At 37.6% G+C, this 15,898-nt stretch overlaps 1 protein-coding gene across 2 annotated transcripts in view; it reads right to left on the bottom strand.

The window, feature by feature from the left end:
• Positions 1-206: 206 nt before the first annotated feature.
• LOC136841625 (uncharacterized) overlaps positions 207-15,898 on the bottom strand; it is a 30,073-nt gene continuing 14,381 nt past the window's right edge. Inside the window, exons 2-5 of one of the 2 annotated variants that reach the window (XM_067108743.1) lie at positions 9,302-9,493; positions 5,799-5,933; positions 3,868-3,954; positions 207-1,388 (exon numbers count right to left, since the gene is read on the bottom strand). In XM_067108743.1, the coding sequence (XP_066964844.1) occupies positions 3,877-3,954; positions 5,799-5,933; positions 9,302-9,493 (405 nt within the window). In that variant the 3' untranslated portion in view covers positions 207-1,388; positions 3,868-3,876. The remainder of the gene's footprint in view (positions 1,389-3,867; positions 3,955-5,798; positions 5,934-9,301; positions 9,494-15,898) is intronic. The other variant, XM_067108744.1, reaches the window with a different exon arrangement.

The raw sequence follows: 15,898 nt of genomic DNA, 5'->3' as shown, positions 1-15,898 counted from the left end.
TGGAAATAGTTTTCTAAAATAAGTCTTAAAGTGTCTGTTTCTGCTTATTTACTTAGAAATCCCACTATACGAGAGAATTTATATTTCCAGATTTGTTTAGAATTCCTCCATTGCAATGCTTAAATTGCACAGAATTAGTGAGTTTCATGACTGAAATTTCCAAATATTAAGTACTGCTTCTCACATAGGGTGAAAGAAACACCTCGTATCTGTATCATTTATTCGCAGTGAAGAAACAACACAGCGTAACTCCTAAAACATTTTGTGACAGTAATTTACGTCAACAGCTAAAATTCTTCCATGAAAACAAAGGTAATTTTCGAGAGCCAGCTGGGGTTGAGTTCTTATTAACCGAAGTCCAAAAGGACCCTGGCTCCTCTATAGTGCTTTTGTTAAACCTGATGCCTTTGGTTAGGCAACTGGTTGCCAATATTATATACAAAATGCACGTAGATAGATATAAATTATCATACCATAAATAAGAACAACATACATCAAAAGAAAAAAAATTTCAGGGGTACTCAATGAAAATAAGAAATTCCAATGTAAGAAGTAAGAAGAGATAGGACACAAACACAATCCCTTAAGTCGACAAGACTCGCTACTTGTCTTGGATAGAAAACTGTTGTTTACTTTTTTTCTTATAAAGGTAACAAAGCTGGAAGCCATGTTGGTTTTGGATGAAGCTGGTGACCTCAGGCGATATGCTCCTAGCCGAATTATTTTCGGGAATAGGGCCAACACCCTCGTGCAGCAAAAGTAGAATTTCCGGTTTCCATGTTTTTGTTACGTCTATGAAGAAAAATATCGACCTGTTGTTGTTTTTATTCTTAGGACGCCTTGGATTTGATTCTCCACCATTATTCTATCTCTCGTCTACGTTGTACTTCAGAGATCATTTTCATATTTTCATCTTTGAAATCTCCTTCGAGAGGAGGAATCGCCACTTTGCAGTTTTTTTTTTTATTAAGATCATAACAAAAGGAAGAAATGTCCCATGTAAGCATAAGAGGGTTATTTATATATTTCATACGTGTTGATAGTATTTTTTCACACTCGATCTCATTTATATATTAGGCCTAGTCCTTTTCCTTCTTCGTTTTCTATGTCCGTTTTCTTTGAGATGGTCGCCCTCTTTAGCTTTTAATTATCTTTGATTTTCACTCTACTGTGGATGGCTTCAGGTCACTGATCTTCAGTTTCCGTCGTTTCCTTCTGCCTGGAGTCCATCGCTTGAACACGGGATGGCAAAAGCGTGTGTGGATGGAATGGCTGGTATATGGAGATTTGACTTATCGCTTTGTTCTTTCGAGGTTTCATCGGTTTTTCCTGTTCAGGCGGTCGTCAATTTAGAAGTCAGCAACGGCGTTCCTCAGCATCCTCCTTACCTGCAGATGACAGAAGGCCCTGAATATTGGAGGTTAATACGAGAATACGTTCATTTATGAATATCTCAAGTATAAACAAGCGGTAATATGACTATTATTAGCCAATATGAGATTCAATTAAAACGATTTAGGTTCTTGACATTTTCAACAGGTATTAGTGTTTTATAAATAGTGTCCTTTGGATCAGAGTGTTAAAGAAATAAAAAGAAAGAAAAGGTTAGTCACCCCCAATGATTCACATGCGGGTAAGTAAAAATAAAAGCAGATCTACCTAGGGACAAAATGCACCTGTCGACAGGATTATCTTATTTTTTTTTTTTTTTTTTTATCTCCGAGGATATTAATGTTTATAAGATTAATGTGCTAAATGCAAGTGGCGGTTAGGGGTATACCCAGCAATAATTGCATATTGCATTAATCGGTGTTCGTGTGCAGGTTAATAATCTATAACAGAAAATTTCTAAAATCTCAGCGTTGGTTTTCGCGATGATTTTGCAAGTGCAAGGGCCGCTGGAACTGGCAACATAACGCCAGCCTGGGCCCGAACACAACAAGAAAGGGAAAGATATGAAGACGAAATTCAACCCGAGAAAAGTTGAATCTGAATAATGGAAAGTATTCGACCAATTGAAGACCACTTCTTATGTAATGTGAGAAGTTTTAGTATTCATTGCTCCATCAAAGAGAAGATTAGTTTAGGAGACGGTTTTCGGAAAAGATACAGGGATTTTAGATTCTAGAAAGCTTTGTGTTGTTGACCACATTTTTTTTTTTAAATCTTATGACCTACCCTCGATTAAGCACTAAAACAATGGATCAAAATGTTGGTAGATACAGAGAATAATGACAATCCCGTGTTTATGTTGATACTTTGATTACATCTTTCACTGTTTATTAAAACAACCCCTAACATGAAACTTCTGCTTGAAAACGGTCCATTGTAATGAAGTAATATTCATAGATACTTTTGACGGCATTTCGCAAAAATTACATAAATTTAATTCTTCTACGCTTCACATTTTTACCATAAATACCATTCATAAGAATTCAGAGAGGAATCCAATATATTTTAGTAATCGAGTTCATTACACGTGACAGTTTCTTTGCCAAAGACAACCAGACATTACCCGAGAACCGTGGGTACTTGGGTATTAACCCGGTATGTATCCACCTCTGCGTCACTTCCGAGGTGCTAGTACTAAACATGGCGGAAGCTCAGTGGGACGCCGTGTTTAGTACTAACCCCTCGGGGATCAAAGATATCGTTTATTAATATATAGAAATGAGTGTACATAATACTTTGATCCCCGAGGGGCTAGTACTAAACACGGCGTCCCATTGAGCTTCCGCCATGTTTAGTACTAGCACCTCAGAGGTGACGCGTAGGTGGATACATACCGGATTAATACCGGGTACTTGTACCTGTAGGGCCAGATCAATTATTCTCAAGATGGTTTAACTATATCTAATTAAAACTAGAAAAGGAACTCGGCAAATCATTTGAACTTTTATCTTGAAGTTTACATGGCATTCTCGGGAGGGATAGATCATAGGTATAATCAGAATTCATCGTGAAGAGTTTGAGTTGCATAATTTCTAATTCTAGGAATACCGGGGCTTCAAATTCAATTTGGGTGAAACGCAAAAAACTCCTGTTTTATCCAGTAAAGCTTCACCGTCAGTTTTAATACGGATATTACTTTTAATCATTAGCAGTACAAGAGAAGCAAGAAAATAAGGTATAAATGCAGTCTGTCGTATTATTTTCAAATACCACGTTAGTACATAATCATTAATGTTTGTGGTCGTGCTGGGAATGATGCATCATTCCATTTCGTATTTCGACGCAGAATTATTATATTTCCAGGACTGTGTACAGGTGTCCATGGGTATAACTACGCATATGGTAACCAGTTTGCACAAGCAGTCAACAAACTCATTCGTTTAATAAAAATAACGTAGAGAATTTTATTCAGGAAATTTTGCAGTATTATAGCTTATTATGAGATAGCATAAGTACAAAAAATATGGCCATTGTCATGCTAAACGCGAAAGGAAAAAGTAAAACGCACGCATGAATAAAGATAACGACGGGATTTGAACCGACTATGATAAATGGTTTGTGCATGTCTGCATGTTAAGCATCTATCGCAGTTTTAATGTTTAAGCTACGAATGAATACCATAAGAAGTTGAAACGTGAAACTTCACAGAAATAGTTATAATTCTTTGTAAACAAAACGTGATTGTGAATTTTAATCCTCCCCAAAAAACAACGCATAAAGAACAGTGAATATTTATCTGGTTAACTCTCATATTATACGGATTACATTTATGATCTGTTTATGCCTCTGAGGCGTGAATGAGAAGAACACCAGAAACGTTTAACCAGGCAATTTAGTGAGGAGCGACAGAGCTTGAAGTCTTCTGAAGATAAGAGAAGGACTGTTTTAAATTGTTCCTACGAATTTGCCCTTCACCTGCGCCTCCTAACACATGGCAGAAGCAAAGTGGGGCCGAACTCCTTTTCCTCCCATGTAACCCCAGGACAGGTATAAGTTAGGCAACTGAAATTAAAAGAAAAACACAACGAAAAGCATAAAATAAAAAAAAAGAAGACGTAAACATCGAGAGCAGACAGATAAACAGCGAAAGGGAAGTATATCTCAGTTAAGAGCAATCCAAGTTAGTTTGACTTGTTAATCAGGCAATTAGCAAAAAATGAAAGCTGTTTTGCATGTTTGTCTCGTGGACTAAGGCATTCATCAATGTGAAACAACAATTGTAAGAAAACAAAAGGAAGCAAAACTCATAAGTAAAAAATAAGAGTAAAATTGTAACAAAAAATAAGAAAATTTTTTTCTTCGTGGCAGAATCCATAACGACTTCTAAGAGCCATTTTTAAAATGTCTCTTTGCTCCAGTTAAGTTAATGCTCTTCAAAAAATAAGCTTTTCTGTCGGGTGTTTCTGAAAGAATGCAGTTATAAGAGCAGAGGAGAACGTGAATGGGAAAACCATTAATGAAACCACCCTCTCGAAAAGTTATTTTTCTTTCTAACATTAACGTGGCATTTGGGGATGCGATACTGATATTTGATTTCTGTAGCCCATCACAGAACAAAAATGTCAAAATGGGCAAGTTTTTATTCATAAACTATTCGCTTCCACTGCCAATCCTAAAGTCACACTTATCTGAAAAATACCAATTCAAGCTGTCATCTTTACGTAGCCTATAGTCCCTACAACTGTATCATTAAACTTTGGATGCATTTCGGTATGCTGGTTATATTCACACCTCAAGCACATTCACAGGCATACAAACAAACCAAAGATAAAATATTTTTTGTCAAAAATAAAAAAAAAGCTTCCTTCCTACAGTAGAACGACACCTGAGCAAGAGGACAATATGTTTGCTTCATTGGGCGAGGTATCAAACGCAGATAATCTGTACGCAACATTTCAAATTCAAAAACACTTCATAACTTTGCACAAGTCTTCTATAAGTTGCATTCCCTTTCTTGCTTTTTGATAGCTTGAAACAACTACTATTAAACATTTCTATTATGTCAACTAAGCTTGCTCCTGTTGGTCTTTTTTCCACTCAAGATCCTCAGACATCTTTTATGCAACGTTCTTTGTCCATTTTCTCACTTCACATGACCTAACCATCTCAAAACCCTCAGGCATCCTTTACACTTTATTTGATTTTAATTTGTTCTGTCTCTCCCTTGCATTCTTTTCAGAATCCATCATTCCTTTCATTTGAATTTTGTCACCACTTAATCTCTAAAACAGTAATTTACCATAAACTTTTTTTTCTCGCTCTCACTGTGAATAACTTGCTCAGTTATTTGTCCAGTGACCACTCCTAATTTTTGCGTATTGTAGATCGCTCTCTACACTGTAAAGATACTCAGTAAATTTATGTATACGAGTGTATAATGCACATATATCAAAGTATATTTCTGTAAGTGGATATTACAGATAAAGATACAGAGGACCTAAAATTTGTGGAAATAAAAAGAACAAAACCACTCGACACCTAGAGCGTGAGTCACAATTTTGCTCTGATGTACTGATACTCTAGAACCATGCTAAAGTTACTTCTCAACGGGACTAAAAGACTGCGCTCTAAAGCCCAACTGAATGCAAAAATACTTGAAGAACAAAATCAACGGTGATAAAACAAATGACAGTCTGCGACACTGTACAACATAAAGTGATCGAGATATGATATAAACAGAAGAGTGTAGTCTCACTACAAAAGCACACTAGAGGACAAGAGAACTTGACCCTGATGTCCGGTCGCCATCAAACTATACTTCTACAAAATAGACGCTTGGGCTCCTTAGGGAGTAAATAATACAAAGGGCACTATCCTCATGTCCCCAATGCAGGAGACAAACGTACCCTCGAAGAGCTGGAGGTCTGCGCCGTTTCTTCCTCCGCTGCGGCGGTTGATTCCAGGGCGCTTAGAGTGGTACGAGTCGAAGTCAACGCGGCCTTCGTATCACCGGCTGTTGCAGCTGCTGACGAGACTGAAGCCTGTTGATATCCAATGAGGGACTAACTATTTCTCTCTCCCTAAATCTGTTTCCTGTAGAACTAACTCAAACAGGCCACCATGGTTGCTGGATGCTACATATTCTCCTTTCCAAATAGCCTATTACACCTTACAACGAAACCTAACTGATAGTCTTACCAGCTGCTGGAAGACTCCAGGTTCTATGTGATTGCTCCTTTGTATTCTATCTACCCTCTGCGCACCTGGGACTACGTGGAATTTGAACTCTCAAGAGCTTTTACTCTTCAGCTTTGGGTGTTATGGATTCTTGTACCCTGGCCATTGCCTGGGTTAATCTTTAAAGGAGTCTACTGTAAAGAGCTTGTTTTTCTTTATTTTGGGAGTTTGTGATTAGCTAAGGGAAGGGAAAAATTATTCTGAGTGCATGCACACTTACTAAAGCTTTACTGTTTTGAACGAGCGGTGTGCATAGCTAAAGCTGAAACAAGTTAAAAGAAAAAATATCATGAGAATTAGAATTGCACTTAATTTGTTTGTCAAGGATGATTAAGTTCCTTCAGTTTGGTACTAATTGTCCATGGATGCGCAAAGCTCACGTCTCTAATCTACAAGTAGCCCTGCAAAGTGAACTCGTGAAAATATGAAAAAACTTAGTCATTCTTGACAGATTAGCATGAGTGCTTGATTACAATAAGAGAAGAATCGCTTCGATGCAAAAGCAGAGATCTTTTTTTTGCAGCCGTCGAGCGGAAGAGAAGGAGGAGGAGGAGAAGGCGAAAAAAAAGATATCTTTGTTTTTGTACACCTTTCTCTTTCAGTTCAAATAAAAGAACTTACATGCAAATGAGTCTGAGGTGGATTTATGAACGCCATAATAGTTTCTGTAATGAAAGGGATTATCAACCGAATAAGTAGCACAAGTTCAGTCACAGAGAAATGAATTTACATTCATAGAACACAGAGATCCTTCATACAAACAGGCCTAGGATCAGATGGCTGACACGGACAATAGATCATTCACAAAGGAAGGCGTTGGATAAAAGGCGCGCATTCACGACTAGAAACTTTTGTGGGTCTAGACGAGGACAGAGGGACATTACGTGACCTGTACAGGTAAGAAAGTCAGAATGATCTCTAAAAAAAGGCATTTTTATTTTCTGCAGAATGTCAACACCGCGGGAGATGTAAAGCGGCCCTGGTCACAGGTGTTTGTTGGACTTTATCTGTAAAAGAACACAACAGAAAAAATCATTTTAATTGTGTGGTATAAAAGCAAATCTGAATGTTAGTCAGATAAAGAGGCATTAACCTTGAAGGTTTTATCTAGATCAACGAAAATGTAGAGTACTGTTTATTTCAAGAAGAATGCGGAAGGAGAACCATGCAATGGTTTTGCATTCTTGCAACAAGCTTCTACTGAGGTTTGTTTAACAGACAATGCATTCTTTGAGCGTAGTTTCATTTACGCATAGGTCACTGTTTGGTGTTCTTCATACAACTTCATCATAATCGCTATCGAAATGAAAAGGGTCACATGCGAACGAGTCGTTTTAATTTTAAGTGGGAAAGTTAGGTGGTCACTCTTTCGAAGCCTTTTGCAGCAAGGACATCCCTACAGAAGTGTAAGTGGATAGATTACAGCAGAATCAATTAACTCATTCTATGATGCAAAGGAGAATCTGCCACGTTATTTCCAATGAGGATCGTTCAAACTCGAGGATATTTTCGTTCTGTCAAATGTCTCCTTGATCCTAGACCTCTGTATTGGAAATGCCTGCCAAGCTGATTAATAGGCCTAGCTGGTTTCGTACCGCAGCTGTCTTTGTACTGCTTATCAGCACTTTAGCCGTGAGGGAAAATTAAGAAATGTTGCCATAATAAATAGACTAAAAAAGATAAAAGAAAATGAAGCACCGTTAGAGGCTGGCAGTCGACTTTGGAGTGTTCTTTGTTTTGTCATCAGATAATCACATCGAAATCAACACGTAGCTCGTCTTTTATTTCCTTGAGTATAAACCTACGACAATTGCCGTAGGTAACTTTATGAAATGTGTTTGCTTTCATTTGATACAAAGAACACTGCCATCAGCCATTGCTAACGACTATAGAAATTAAAAATGAGCAAATGTCTGTTTTGTTTTGTCATTTATTGAACTGTATCCAATATACCTCGCGCCTCAAGCTGCTGGAGTATTTACCATAGGTGTCGTCCAATCGCTGTATGGCTTCCCTGGACTGGAAAGAATTCTTCATTCAAACTATAAAATCCTGTAGAATCGGACTTTCACAGGATTTATGAGTTTCATTAAACGGATAGTTTCAGATGTTATCCATAATAAAGGAATAATTAGACATCAAATAATTTTACGAGATTTTATAGTTTGAATCAAATAAGAAAAGGCTCTTATATATATATTGCTATAGTTGATCAAAAGAGATGAAACTGTTTTAAGGTGACAAGCGTAGAAAGTCGTCATGTACAATGGCAAGTACATGTACAGTACATGCACATGAGATAAACCTTCATTAAAAAAAAGTAAACGCTGTCATTTCTGGCATGTGAACTTTGAAAACAGGTTCAGCTCTTCATAACTGTCAAGAGAGAAAAACATTGACCCAACTCTTGAAAGAGCATAGCAGTTGAGAAACATTAGCCTAGGTATAGGAAATGCGAAAAAACTGATACAAGTTCACACCTCTTTGGAGAAAGGCTGCATTCAAGGCTGCATAGCTAACTTTCTTTCACGCGATTTCCATTCTTCTGCTTCCTACCTGTCTCGCCATTTGCTTGTTCTCCTTTTGTCTGCTTCCTTTTTCACATTTTCATCCTTGCAAGCACACACACAAATACACGAACAAACTCGCGTCACCCTCTCTAAAGGGGGAAGGAGGCTACTAGTGAAAAAATATGCATTAGGAATATATATTATTTGTATATACTCGTATACTTACACGTCCTGTTACTCCTCTTCAACGCGTATACAGTTTTTTAAAAAAGCTGAGAACTAGAAATCCTGTCCTGTGTCACAAAAGCTATATGTTGTTGTGCCAGACTCAAATGTACATACATCACACTCACACACACAAATTTATATATATATATATATATATATATATATATATATATATATATATATATATATATATATATATATATATATATATATATATATATTATGTGTGTGTGTGTGTGTGTGTATGTATATATATAAAATATGTGTGTGAACTATAAGGTGTGCACAATCACACATGAACCTTTCGATTTATTTCACGATATCCGTCTTGTATATTTGTACCTAGGTAACATGTCTCTTCCTTGACTATATCAAAACCATATCTGATTTCTCTCGCAACCTTCCGCCATACAGCACACGCACGACATACTTACATCTAGACCAACGCCGTGCCTGGCACGGAAGTTAGCAATAATGTCATCGGCAGCTCGTTCAAAGTCCGTTGGGTTGGAGACTGGGCGGGGCTCGAAGAAGTCTGCTATGGCACTGGGCTGTGGGGAAGTGCCCCTGGGGGGTGGAAGTGGTCTGGTTGCTGCCAGCGCGGATGGTGCCATGTTCTGGGTCTCCTGCAACAGGGAAAGGAGGTCAGATGCGGTGGAAAACCGACGTAAAGCCGGATAATTGTAGTACAATCCTGTAGTATAAATCATCAACTCTCAAAGGAAAGGATGTCATGCAGTCGGTCTAAAATACAAAAGAAGGATTCAGGTGTGAATGTGAGTCACTTGCAAAGTGCCATTTCCATGTATATGCTGTATACCAAGTCGAATATATTCACAACTTACTAATGATTGTGATATTTTTGTGTTAACTTCACCAACAGGTAACCTCTAAGAAATTTTTTTATAGACGGTAATTGGAAGAGAGAGAGAGAGAGAGAGAGAGAGAGAGAGAGAGAGAGAGAGAGAGAGAGAGAGAGAGAGAGAATCTTCGAACCAGTGAACCAACGTTGACATGGATTGTAGAGTATCTGTTATACTAAGAACAGACGCTTAATATACAAAACTAAAATGCAGACCTACGCTCTATCAGCCTAATTAACCTAAGACAGAAGCATTTTTTAATGGAAATAGTACAGATTCATCCTGTAAAGAAGCATCATTAGGTATCGCCTAATTTTATAGAGCAAACAAATGGATATAAAAGTGTAAGTTGTTCTTTCGCCTGCATTAGTGGGCAAACCATAGTAGGAAAAAAGCGGAAAAAAATACAGACCAGCTTTGTCTAATGTAGCAAACAAGCACTTGCTTTAGATTATGCTAAAATCATTCCAGGGGCTCCATGATTCATCAGAAACTAAATGTTCAAGGGAAGAATTAATAGGAAAGGTTCGGATTACTGATTCAGAAAGACACCACGAACATGCAGTGACGCATGGACTTTGCAGTGCAGTCTGCTTTAAAAAGCGGTAAAGAAATGTTAGAATTATATGAATTAGTAAGACCTGAAGTCTAAAGAAATTAAGGTACGATCACATACATGCTCTCAAAGTCATCCCTGAAAGTTGTAGCGTTAAAGTTAACGGGTCACAGATGTCAGATGACAGGAAAAACTATAAGCGTGTGTCTCTTGAACCTCAATGACTGACCAAACAAACAACACGAAGCAAGGAGGTCATGGTTCTCCTGTTCTTAACATCAGCGGTTCTCTTAACGGACGCTGGATAGGATTGGGTGGGGCGTTTGGCAGAGAGGGTCGTGCAAGTGATGTTTCTCAGAAGGAACGAGCGGCCAAAACGGGTCCAGCAGCACAAAGCAAAAGGCAACTGTTAACACACTGAATTCACAACTCACAAGGCTGTGAGGAGCCAAGAGGCCAGCCGTGTCGATTCCCATAGTCCGACACATAGCATCACCCTTGGGATGGTGGTCCGAGGCCGCTCCAAACACACCCAGGGGGAATTTGGGGAGGAGAAATAGGCTACTACTTTAGGGTAGAATCAGCATTACTACTGGAACGCTAAGGTACGACATGAGCTATTATGGGGGATCGAAACATTTTATCTACTTGAACAGGAAAGGATGCAGTCTATTGAGAAGGAGGACATGTAGTAATGAAAACTGTGCTCACAACTCTGGGATCATTTTCATGGCGAAATAAAGAATTTCAAAGCACAGTCTCATCGCAGTAAATTCAAGAAATGATCTATTCTTGAATGCCGACAGTGCCATCAACAGCAGCATTCGGGTAGATTGATAGCACGAAGATTTCCATTCAATAACTACTTGAAATTGAAGGCGAAGTATGCAAGCTCACTCTTAAACAGCTGGCATTACTGGGAAGAGAAGCAACACGCGAGAATGTCAGCAAGAACGTATGATGTTGCCGAAGGGGCCAACGAAAGCACAGACAAAAAAAAAAGTGAAAATAAAGAAGCGAAACGAAAGAGTAAAACGTTAAGATAAACAAAATGTGTTATACATAACAAAAATGTTATCCGTTTGTTGGACGTCGAAGCATTCAACGGCTAGTCACTGAGATCATGGTTAAAAGATATCCAGTACGAGAATTAGCACCGCACATAGTCAAGAGGAAGCGTTAAGGGGTTCTTCAGTTAATGAATAGCGCAATGAAGCATCAGTAGAAACCAGAAAAAAATAAATAGAACGAGAAACCTACAATTAGAATTCTAAGATTATAAATATGAACCGACACGAAGGATTGGAGACACTGCAGGGGACGGAAGTTAAGGTCACGTGTGACCTTTGGACACCCCCGACCAGGATTCATGAGGTCATGTCGCCTTTTGGGAAATGTCCGAAGGACACAGCCTAAGGCCTTCAGCCTTTTTTTTTATTACTTAAAGATTTGAAATGATTGATTTCTTTTCATTTGCATTACTTTCATGTTACGAATCAGTCATGCCCTTGCAAAGTCTCTGTCCAGTCGCAATATTTCTAAGCCTATACACATATACACTTTTTAAAATTTTACCTTATTATTAACAATTGCGTAACTATAAGAATAAAATTCTTAGTCGTCTAAATTAAAGGCATAAATATATATAAAAGCTTTACATTCGCATCACCACGAAGGAGCCAATTTCACTGCTGAACATGTTTTACTAAAAATAATGTGGGCAAATTTTCTCTGATCACGTGTGAATTATGGGGGGGGGGAGAAAATGGGGGTTGGTGAGGGGATTGGAGGGGGGCAGGAGGGGGATCTCCCATCCCCTTAGATCCGGACCCTCGCAGCTGCTACCTTTGGGGTGTAGGGCATGAAGCCGCAATAGTCTTCCTGCAAGAACAATACCACATTGATACTTCATTGGCTCACTAACATATCTCCTTTTTAGAGAATATTTGCCTATGAGAAATAAAATTATTAAGACTTCTTTATATCCCAAAGACTTTCTTGAATTATTTCCTTTTTTCTATAAGATATCGTTCAGGTATTTCTCAGGTATACAAGATATTTCATGGTTACATTTTACATGTTACATTTTAGTATGATGCATTTCACATGAGTTATTTTGCTTGCTGTTCTTTTTGCTTTTGCTTTTGTTTTTGCAGCTATCTACGAGGAAAATGAAGGGCTTCAAGTATTACCTCTTGCTATCTGTTACACTGGGAATTTCCTAAGAGGTGAATTGCAAACATGAAAGTTGATATCATTAGTCCAGCTGTTTGTCAGTGGCTTAGTAAGTGCGTTTTCCTCCTTGATACCAAAGCACTTAATTTAACTAGGAAAAAGAATCTATAAAACATCTAAATTCGCAGAGAAATTGTGGTCATTTAACAATTTGATGATCCATTGGAATGTTATGTTTAAATCATCTCATATGGTACACGGTATATAGCATCAGAAAAGAAGGAAAAATATAACCCTTTAGGGTTGGAAGGATTAAGAATCTCACTTTCAGAGGATGATCACTTTGATAATGACCAAAATTGTAGAAAATATATTTACAAAAGAATGGAAGAAGAAGAGAGAAAATGTTTTCATCTGCATTTGAGACACAGGCCACGCCTGTATGGTAGCCAAGTTTCCAGGGAGTTCCACCTACTACATCACGTCTGTGGGATGTAGCCTGTGCCTCAGTTGAACACAAATGAACATTTGATGGACATAATATTTGTTACAGAGATCAGCTCCTTCTGCAAGGCAGATCTGGTGAGTTGAATGTTACCTGTTCTGCTGAGAGGTGTTAAGCTCTACGACTTGCTCTCTTGACGAAGGACTGATGAATGAACACACTGATACAATGAGCGTCATATGAACTCACCTCGTGACATTAGAACAACAGAAAGCGGGAAGCAGATGGAATACTAATGTTACTGATTGAGTGCTTGGTTTTGGTTACGTTCCGCGATGAAAGAAATATTGTGCGGATTATATGAAATGCTAGACCCAATCCTACGCTGGGATCCAACAGGTGCTGTTGATATTAGTGGTTATTCATTTTCGTGTTTATTCCGACTCACTTTCTTGTAACGTTCAGGATACGTCAGTGATGTTAAGAATACCCTTGGAAAGTTGTCCACAGGATCCACCTCAGCAATCTTATTTCATTTTTAAAGAAACGAGAGCAACCAAAAATTTTATTAATACGGATCAATCTAACTTAAAGGTATGAGTAAATTTGGCTGAATCCTGTCTATAAATTATCAGCTCTTTGGAATTCAGTGTTGCCCAATAACAATTCCTTAAACAAAAACAATGAGCTCTCTTTTCTGTAATGCGAAAAAAGGGACAACATCTGTTAGAGCTGGACTAATAGTGATGTTTTTCCACTGATGTTCAACATATTTATAGACAAATTGTTGTAAACCTTAACAAAACTGTTATAAGTGATATTTTCTCAAACAAACCAGCTAAGTACATTTGGTTAAAAACGTCTCACGTGTCAACGAACAAATAAATTAGCTAGAAATGATCATTTGGCGAAAATATATTTTATCAAACAGCAGAATAACTTTTTTTGTAACCTTGTTTTCTAGCGACAGTAAATACTAGCCAATACCCCCTACGAGAACGGATTAAAGATTCCAGAGTCTTATTCTTTTTCTAATTGTTATAATAATTATTAGTATCTAGGCATTTGCTAACTTCCAAAATGACTGTTATCAGTGCCATGGTCCAACACAGCATCTATTTCGGCACATGCCCAGCTGAGAATATTCTCCTGTAAGGTTACAAAAATTTCGCAGATGCGTTGAAGGAAATGCAGGGATAAATGGATTAACGAAGACATTGATATATTTTACAAATAGAAAGTATATTACATACAAACACAAATACAACACACACACACACACACATATATATATATATATATATATATATATATATATATATATATATATATATATATATATATATATATATATATATATATATATATATGTCAATGGTTCACTCTTGATCTCACATGTGAAAGCAAGAATCTTTTACATCATCCTTCAATACAATTTCATTCTGGCAAGGAACGGAAGTAGGTGAACAACATTTGCTTCCAAGAAAAGTAAACAAGCCGTGGCAACGTCTATAAATATCCGGCTGGAGTGAAGTGACATGTCAGCTTTGTATCAAGCTCAAAGCCATGTGGCACAACTGGTTCGAACACAGTCGCTTCGAAAGTTCGGAGCTTTGAAACCAAAAGCATGTGGGACAGTCTTAAAAGACAAGTTTATTTATTTTGCAGCAGGAATAGTCACATTCCTAATGACACGCGGAGACTTGGCTCCAGGATGGTTCCGTATTTTCAAGGAGCGTTAGAAATAAGAGATCTTTCCTAGATAGTGATCCCCAAGAGTTTAAACCCGGTATGTATCCACCTTTGCGGCGTGTTTAATAATAACAATTATTATTATTGTTACAGTCAAATATGACGGCAAAACAAAAGTGTTTAGATGGCAAGTCAGACCGCGAAAGAACGTTACATACCACCCATAGGAATGTCTGACCAAGTATCTTCATTCTGCACGTTTATATGATAAGGTAGACCAAGACTATGTTATTCCGTCTTGAGATAGAATAAACTGGGCCGGCGCTGGACGACGGTAATTCTAAACGTGGAGTTTATTACCCGTAGACTATAGGTCGTACGCTTAAAAATATAAACGAACGCTCATTGCATTTTATCATAGAGAGATGATGAAATCAAAGTATTTGCAAAGTGCATTACCGCTTCATACGCCTCTGATCTTATGCCATTAGCAGGTTTTGCTTTATGAAACCCAGACGTGTTGATTCGTTTTATGAAGTACACGTCGAGATCGCATTAGCCACGAGTATCATGTTACTGGTCCGTGAATGACAAGTCGCGTCAGCATATGCAATTAACCGGCTATTTATAAATAGAGACGCCAGGAGTGGCACCTCGGAGAGAGAAGACGAGAGTGAGGGATAAGGTAGACGAGGAGAAGAGAGCCTGGATGAGAAAAGAAGAGACCTGGCTGCCTACACAATGCAACAAACCATGATTGTTTCACACCGTTTTTATAAGCAGCTGTAAATCTTATAGAATGAGATGATTTTAATAGATCTGATAAAGGCTCTCCGGTATGTCTTGGCTTCTTTGGTTCGGACACTTGAGCAACAGGTATTTCATCTTGCAAACACTTTGGTTGGAATTCCGGTTCGTTTTATATATATATATATAGTATATATACAATATATATATATATGTACATATATATACATATATACATATAAACATATGTATATATGTACATATATACATATGTATATATATACATGCACACACATATATATATGGGTATATATATATATATATATATATATATATATATATATATATATATATATATATGTGTGTGTGTGTGTGTGTGTGTGTGTGTGTGTGTGTCCCATGATAGATAAGAATGTTAGACATTACGGTAAAGCTTATTCGTAAATCTTTATAAATATGATGTATTCCCATGCGTATGAATTCACGTTTTTTACGTTTACTTAATTTATAATTTACATAAAATATTATGGCTGTAAGGATCTTGCGCCTAGAT

The sequence above is a fragment of the Macrobrachium rosenbergii genome, chromosome 9 (assembly GCF_040412425.1).
Source record: "Macrobrachium rosenbergii isolate ZJJX-2024 chromosome 9, ASM4041242v1, whole genome shotgun sequence".
Taxonomy (NCBI): domain Eukaryota; kingdom Metazoa; phylum Arthropoda; class Malacostraca; order Decapoda; family Palaemonidae; genus Macrobrachium; species Macrobrachium rosenbergii.
This window is presented reverse-complemented; position numbering and strand designations above follow the sequence as displayed.